Source organism: Bidens hawaiensis, unplaced genomic scaffold (assembly GCF_021521415.1).
Source record: "Bidens hawaiensis isolate Kalapana, Puna unplaced genomic scaffold, B.hawaiensis_p1.1 tig00034712_1, whole genome shotgun sequence".
In the NCBI taxonomy this organism is placed as follows: domain Eukaryota; kingdom Viridiplantae; phylum Streptophyta; class Magnoliopsida; order Asterales; family Asteraceae; genus Bidens; species Bidens hawaiensis.
The window spans coordinates 1-7879 of record NW_027496031.1 but is presented as its reverse complement, the minus strand read 5'-3'; the positions used below and the strand labels follow the sequence as shown (position 1 = coordinate 7879).

Below are 7879 nucleotides of genomic sequence, written 5' to 3'. Positions count from 1 at the left end.
AGTCTGGATATCTGGCTTTGAACACCTCTAATGAAATCATATTAGGAGTGGTTTGAGGGAGACCCTATAGGTTCAGTGTTCTCCAATTTTTAAAGTATAGTTGGGAGTTGAAAAATGAGAAAATGTTATTGCTAATAACTAAATTTAAAGAACACTATTCATCATTCATATCTTTTTAATATTTTTTTGCGTGGCCCCTGTTATAACACAAGAACGCAAGTCGTAAGTCTCTCCTTTTTTTAACTACTCCAAATTTTTCTTTAATATGATTAGTACATTTTTGTTTTTTCAAATCATTTTGTTATATTATTATTTTTATTATTATTATTTAAAGAAAACATTTCTTCTATTTTTTAAATATTATTATTTTTGTATATTATTTTTATATTTATATACGTTTGATCTCTAGTACAAGTGGGTTAGAGTGAGACAATCAAAGACTTCAATTTAATAAAGGGAGATCTTGGGTTTAGGTCTCATTTGAGACAAAAAAAAAAGTAAGGGACCTCAAGTTGGGGCGGAGTGTTTTCTCACCTATGGGTGGCTTTCCTCCTCAGGGTTAATGGAGATGATTGGGTGGGTTAGTGTCCATCAGTGATCCAAATTCATCGTTTAATAAAAAATTGAAAATATTAGCTAAAGAAAAGTTATTAAACTGATTTTTAAATTTTATAGAGAAGCATTTTTTAAGCTTTTGTTTCTATATTAGAAAAACGTTTAGTTTACAATTTTTTATTTTTATTTTTTTGTTTAAGAAAACTGTTTTATGAACTATTTTTAAGAAAAAGAAATATGGTAAAAAGTATTTCTAGTGACATAAGGTAAGTTTTAGAGGGTGGGTATGAAAAATAAGAGGGGTCATGCATTTAAATATTTGTTATATATACAGATTAGATATCCCCTCCTTATATATATCATCGTAAGTTAATATAAAGTTACAACATATGAACATCCTTCTAAAGTTGTAATCTTGAAAAATCTTTATATCGGCCGTCACCCCCCACCCCACCCCCTACCGTTGTCTGGTTGTTTTTGTTTGAACTTGATACTACGTACGAACATTTACTGAGGTAGTAGGTACTGAGTGAGTTTCTAATAATTGCAGCTTTTCTAATAAATTGCAAAACTCTGTATTACCTCTAAATCGGTTTGTTTGTGATTTAATTGTGTGTTTTCTAATAAATTGCAGCGTTTGGGGTAAAGCTAGAAAATGAGTTTAGAAGGAGATACAGATAGACTAAGCAGTTTGCCAGATGATCTTATCCATAAAATCCTTGCTTTGAGTAACATTAAACAAGTAATTGAAAAAAGTGTGTTGTCGCCTAGATGGAGGTATATCTGGACTTCAATGCCCTATCTCACTTTCTCAACTGAAGATTTCACTACGTTGCCAAAGTTCTCCAAATTCATAACCAAGTTTTTATCTGGCCGCGACAATCACACGAATGTGAATTCAATGAAGCTCACTTTCCGTGGAAAGGCGAGCCAGACTTTTGTTAAAAAAATTATGAATTATGCAATCTCTCACAATGTCCAGCAACTGAATGTCGTATGCATGCCTGAGAAAGATATGGAAGTTCCTCTTTCTCTGTTTAGTTCTCAGTCTCTCAAACATCTCAGTTTGACCATGCAAATCCGCAAAGGTTCTAGGTATCGTTATAATGGTTATTTGGCGTCAACTTGGGAACTCCCAATGTTAACAACATTGGAACTTGAGTATGTCACTTTGCGTGATGACAACTACGTTAGTATTTTCTCAAAATGTGCAAACATGAAGAACCTCACATTAAAGAACTTGAGGACAACCGGACTGAATGATTTCAACATTTGTCATCCACGTCTGTCTAACCTCACACTTGAAAATAACAACCTTGATATGAAGGTTGTCAATGTGGTTGCACCTCAACTTCAAAATCTCACTATCAAATTCTTTTATGCAAAGTTTGTGGTTTCTGCACCCGCCCTTGCCTCCTTACACTACAGCGGTACTCATGCTTTGCGCCTGTCTACCAAGGGCTTCCCTTCGTTGGAGAAGGCGGATATTTGTGTTTACTTTCCAAATGATCCAGATGCTCATAAAATCTTTCATCTACTTCAGCAGCTTCACAATGTCCACATCCTTACACTTAACTTGGAAGTCGTCGAGGTATTATCATATTTATAAATTATAAATCTGTACACATATATGATTAATTCGTTGGTAAATCAATCGTTATGCAGATTCTGTCTTCATCTGTGGAACTTGTGTTACCTCAATCTTCTCCGTTTGTGAACTTAAAGAGGCTAAGTATTTACCCATTTAAACAATACTGGCCAGAGAAAGCACCCCACAAAGTGGCTATGTCTTCTCAACTCAAAAGCTATCTTCTAGATGGTTCTCCAAAGTGCGCATACACAATCGTCTTACGTGAGGTATTGTTATCAATATCATGCCTGTATGCAATTTACTTATATAGTTGCAAATATATTTATTGATAGGTAAATATGTAACTTAAATATTTGACTAGAATAAGGCATAATATGCATATTTTCACTTGTTTATAATGTAATGGGTGAATTGGTTATATTTTTCTTTCGGGTAAAGGGCTTTGCATGGTAATCTGATATTTCAATTAGCTTGTAAGGACATTTATATATATCATATTTTAAGTTTGAGTTAGATACATATATGACATTTTCTAAGTTTTAGCAATATATACGAAATTCACCCAAGTTGTGACCCTCATACAGTTTGACATGTACGAGTTTAGCATTACATGAAAAACATTAATCAAAGGATTTATCATTCAAAGTTAGGAATGCATTTAGTATTTCCTATGATCTCATGCAGGAGATTGTAGCACAGAAGATTATGGAAGGATTGGCTGTGATTTTAGAGAAAGAGAAGAAGGATAATAATAAAATTACCCTGGAGGGAGAAGAAGCCGGGAATCATAAACCAAAGAAAGTGAATTATGAGGATGTGAAGAGTTGCTGGGAAATTCTATGTGTGCAGACGAAGCGAAGGAAAGAAACTGTTGATCTCATTATTTCAAAGTTGCAGCGCGTGGAAGAAATACTAGCGAGGCTGCCTGCATCATACAAGGCTAAAATTCAACCATCTTTTTCTGAGACCGGCATTATCATGACTAAACTAACAGATAGTATAAAGTTCAAGTGTGACGAGACTCTAAGCCGCTTTCAACTTGCTACAACATTGGAGTCGTCGTCTTAGTAAATTGATAATTATAATCATAACGGTCCAAAAGTTTTTTTTTTTTGCTCGTAATTATAACGATCAAGTGGATGTTTAGAGATGCGTTTTCGAAACTGTTTATATACCATCTAGCTACCGATTTTACTTTATTTTTTTGGTGAACACTAATTTTATTTAATTAGTTGTAAACAAAATAGAATTAAGACTAAATTTTTTTACGCTTTAAAGTGCGATTCATATGTGAAACCAGATGAATTATATCGTCATTTATGTTTGGAGCATTCAAAAGCGAAGCAGCGGAATCACATATGAATTAAAAGTAAATATTTCAACTTCCACCGTAAGTATTTTGTTTAAGATAGTAAAATCAGAATAGACGAGTGAATGAAATAGAGCTTTTTAATAATTAGCGGTTCATCGATTTAGCAAAGAACACATATACATTTATATTTACAACCCTACACTATTGAATGTTTACACTTTAGCCCTTCTACTATCTAATACCTAACATATATCAACCAGGGCTGTTATAATATAATACTAGCAAACTCATATATTCAGCAGCAAACCAACTTTACAATTTACCATGATTCTTGCCAAAAAAAAATTGTGATTTTGTAACACTAATGATGCTTTGAACGATGGTTATTGCTAAAACATGTGTTTGGAGATGAGCTGATTGAAAACTCGTATCGTAAATGGGATTTTATTTGTGCACACCACATGCTCGATGAAATGCCTGTGAGAGAACTTGAATTAATTTTGGACTTTGTTTCAGTTCTTCTTTAAGGGATGTGATTAATAAAGATGCATTGACTTATAATGTACCGAAAGAACATCTCATTTAACCGGAGATTTTCCCGAACAGCATCTTCGTTAAGCGCATATACGTCGGTCGGGTTTTTCCAATACACCAAGGAGGATTTAATATCCAAACTTGCATCAGTTTTGCAATATTGTTCACACCCTAATCCTGAAGTAATTAAACAAGGCCAACAAGTACATGCTCAGTTAATTATTAATGGAATCGACCATTCGGGTCTATTGGGTTCAAGATTACTTGGAATGTACATACTTTGTGGCAAGTTTAATGATGCCAGGAGTATGTTTCATAGACTTGATTTGTTCTATGCATCACCATGGAATTGGATGATTAGAGGGTTTACAATGATGGGTTGTTTTGACTCTGCGATTTCGGTTTACTTTAAGATGTTGGGATGTGGAACTTGTCCGGATAAGTATACGTTTCCGTATGTGATCAAGGCTTGTGGTCAGTTAAGAGCAGTCGGGTTAGCTAAATTGGTTCATCATACGGTTCGGATGATGGGTTTTGAGATGGATGTTTATGTCGGTAGCTCGTTGATTAAGCTTTATGCTGAAAATGGCTGCATTGACGATGCACGCCAACTGTTTGATAAAATGCCTCAGAGAGATGATGTACTGTGGAATGTTATTCTTAATGGTTATTTAAAGCATGGGGATTCGAAACATGTATTATTATTGTTTAACCAAATGAGAAGTTCGAATACTCGACCAGGGTCGGTGACGTATGCGTGTGTTCTGTCTGCGTGTGCATCTGATGCATATATTAAACTTGGTACTCAAATGCACGGTCTTCTTATCAAATGCGGACAAGTAGCGGATCCTCAGGTACTCAACACACTAATTGCAGTGTATGCAAAGTGCAAATGGTTGGTTGATGCTAAGGAGTTATTTAACAGCATACAAGAACCTGATCCGGTTACATGGAATGTTATAATTGGCGGGCACGTGCAAAATGGACTTATGAATGAAGCTTTAGATTTACTTCGTGAAATGATATTATTTGGAACAAAACCAGATACCGTCACATTAGCAAGCTTCCTCCCGTCTTTATCCGAGTCTGCATCTATAAACCAAGGGAAAGAGATACATTGTTACATTCTAAGACAAAATGTACATTTGGATGTGTTTTTAAAGAATGCACTTATTGATATGTACTTTAAGTGTCGAGAGGTCGAAATGGCACAAAATGTTTTCACTTTTAATACTGACATAGATATTGTTATATGCACTGCTATGATATCCGGTTATGTGCTTAACGGGATGAACTTTAACGCTTTAGAGATCTTTCGGTTTTTGCTTGACAAGAAAATGAAACCGAATGCCGTCACACTTTCAAGCTCGTTGCCTGCGTGTGCTGGTTTGGTTGATATAAAATTAGGCAAAGAGTTACACGGTCAGATTTTGAGAAACGGGCTAGAAAGAATGTGTCACGTGGGGACCGCAGTGATAGATATGTATGCCAAATGTGGAAGGCTTGATCTTGCACACCAAGTGTTTGTGAAAATGCCTGAAAGAGATTCAGTTTGCTGGAACTCCATGATTACTAGCTTTTGCCAAAACGGTCAACCCGAGAAAGCGGTTGACCTTTTTCATGAAATGGGATCCGAAGGAGCCGTGCACGACTCGGTAAGTATATCATCAGTTCTTTCCGCGTGTGCAAATATACCATCACTTGGGTTGGAAAAGCAATCACACGCGTTCATGACACGAGGCGCATTGAAAACCGACCTCTACGCAGAGAGCGCGTTATCGACATGTATGCAAAATGTGGAAACTTGGAATATGCAAGAAGTGTTTTCAACACAATGCAGTTAAAAATGAAGTATCTTGGAATAGTATTATATCCGCGTATGGGAAACACGGTCATCTTCAAGAATGTCTTTTATTATTCCACCAAATGAAAGAATTTGGGTTCCAACCCGATCATGTCACGTTTCTTGCAATAATATCCGCCTGTGATCATACTGGTTTGGTTGATGACGGTTACCATTATTTCAAATCCATGACAGACGATTATGGATTGAACCGCGTATGGAGCATTACGCGTGCATAATCGATCTGTTTTGGTCGCGCGGAGTCGATTAAACGAAGCATGTGAAGTTTTAAAGTCAATGCCTTTTGACCCGGATGCGGGTGTTTGGGGCACGTTGTTAGGGGCCGCTAGGGTTTATGGGAATGTTGAGCTGGCGGAAACCGCATGCAGTCGTCTTTTTGAGATGGACCCCACGATTCGGGGTATTATGTTTTGCTTTCTAATGTTCAAGCTGATGCTGGGAAATGGGAAGGTGTTAATAAGACAAGAAATATGATGAAAGTTAGAGGGGTTGAAAAAGTGCCCGGTTATAGTTGGATTGAGGTGAATAATGAGACCCATGTTTTCGGAGCTGCTGACAAGTGTAACCCGAGGTCTGGCGAGATTTATAACTTGTTAAAGAGTTTTGGTTTGGTGGTTAGGGATGAAGGGTATGTGACAGTTGAGAAAACATCATAACATTATGGGGTTTTGCTGACATGATCATAGATGCTAAATTATTTGAATTTTTTTTATATGGTTACATATGAAATACAAGTTTACAAACTTTTGAAACTTGAAGGATGTGATGTTGCTGCTATAATTAGATTGCCACCTGAAGCAGCTTATTAGATTAAAATTGAAGCCTAAAAGTTTTGCACAATCTGGTGTAGTTTGTGGTTGGAATTGATGTACATTTGATTATTGAAAAACAATTATTATGAATGAGTTATGGGTATGGTCAATGGTGTCACAGGGATGTTAGTCAGAACAGACTGATTGAATCCGGGCATGAGATATATTATTTGTGTTGTGTATTCCAAACGCGATTCTATTGGATAAACGTGTGTTTAAAACGGTTTTGTAGACTGAGAGATATGTTAGAAAGTAGGTGCCCGCTAGTAATGCCTTGCACGTCTATCATTATATCATCCGTTTAAATAAACAGGTCAATTTAATTAATCAGGACCTACTTATTAAACTGTTAGATGTCACTAACTTAAATTAATAAATCTTTGAATTAATCATTATATGCATACGTACATAAATTATGAATCATGCATAAGCTTTGCAAAAAGTTGGATTTTCAATTCATGATAGTCAAGTCTGCTAAAATTTTAATTATTACAAATTTTACTCATCTAAAATCAAAATACCTCCTATATTTATTAATTAACTAATAATTTATTTTTTATTACTAGTAATTACATTTTAGTAATTGAAAATAAATAATGCTCCTTCCTCTTTAGACATTTGTTCCTGAGCAAACATAAAATAATACTCCCAATCTTGCATCCAACCAAAGCACATTCATAATCGAAACGAGTCCAAGTAACGTTATCTTTAGTATTGAACGGACTCGATGCTCACCTGAACCCGTTTAAGTTTGCCTGGTTCTCGAGTGTGGATGGCACGCGAGATCTAGAATCTATTATCCATGGAGTTTGAAGGAGGATGATAGTACATGCGAGCGGTTTGAAGACAGTGAGAATGAAATCTAGCAATCATTCTCACCACCCCACATCCAACATCTCCATATATTTCCCCATTAAAACAATATAAGGACGCTTAAGAGTTAAGACCATCATAATTGATATGAAGAAAAATGATGACAATATATAATCTTATCCAAGAGTGTAAAAAACATGTAACATGGAGAATTATATGGAAATTTGTGTGATTGATTGGCTTTGAAAACGGTCAAAGAAAGAAGGATATAAAAAATTTTATGTTTAAAATGCCTAATAATGTCAAGGCATGTTAAGGGTATTTAAACTAGTGTTAAATGTACATACTTGTCTTATAATTGCAACATGAGTCATGTTAATATTTTAACATGACCTCAT

The 7879-nt window shown here is 35.4% G+C and overlaps 1 protein-coding gene and 1 pseudogene across 1 annotated transcript; both read left to right on the top strand.

Annotated features, from left to right (window-relative positions):
• Nucleotides 1–1210: 1210 nt before the first annotated feature.
• On the top strand, nucleotides 1211–3214 carry LOC143586584 (F-box protein At1g60400-like). The gene is made up of 3 exons (XM_077068100.1): nucleotides 1211–2146; nucleotides 2221–2412; nucleotides 2831–3214. Exons 1-3 carry the CDS (start codon nucleotides 1211–1213, stop codon nucleotides 3212–3214), a joined length of 1512 nt encoding a protein of 503 aa, XP_076924215.1.
• Nucleotides 3215–3803: 589 nt separating this feature from the next.
• On the top strand, nucleotides 3804–6531 carry LOC143586590 (pentatricopeptide repeat-containing protein At4g21300 pseudogene; annotated as a pseudogene).
• The last annotated feature ends 1348 nt before the right edge of the window (nucleotides 6532–7879 follow it).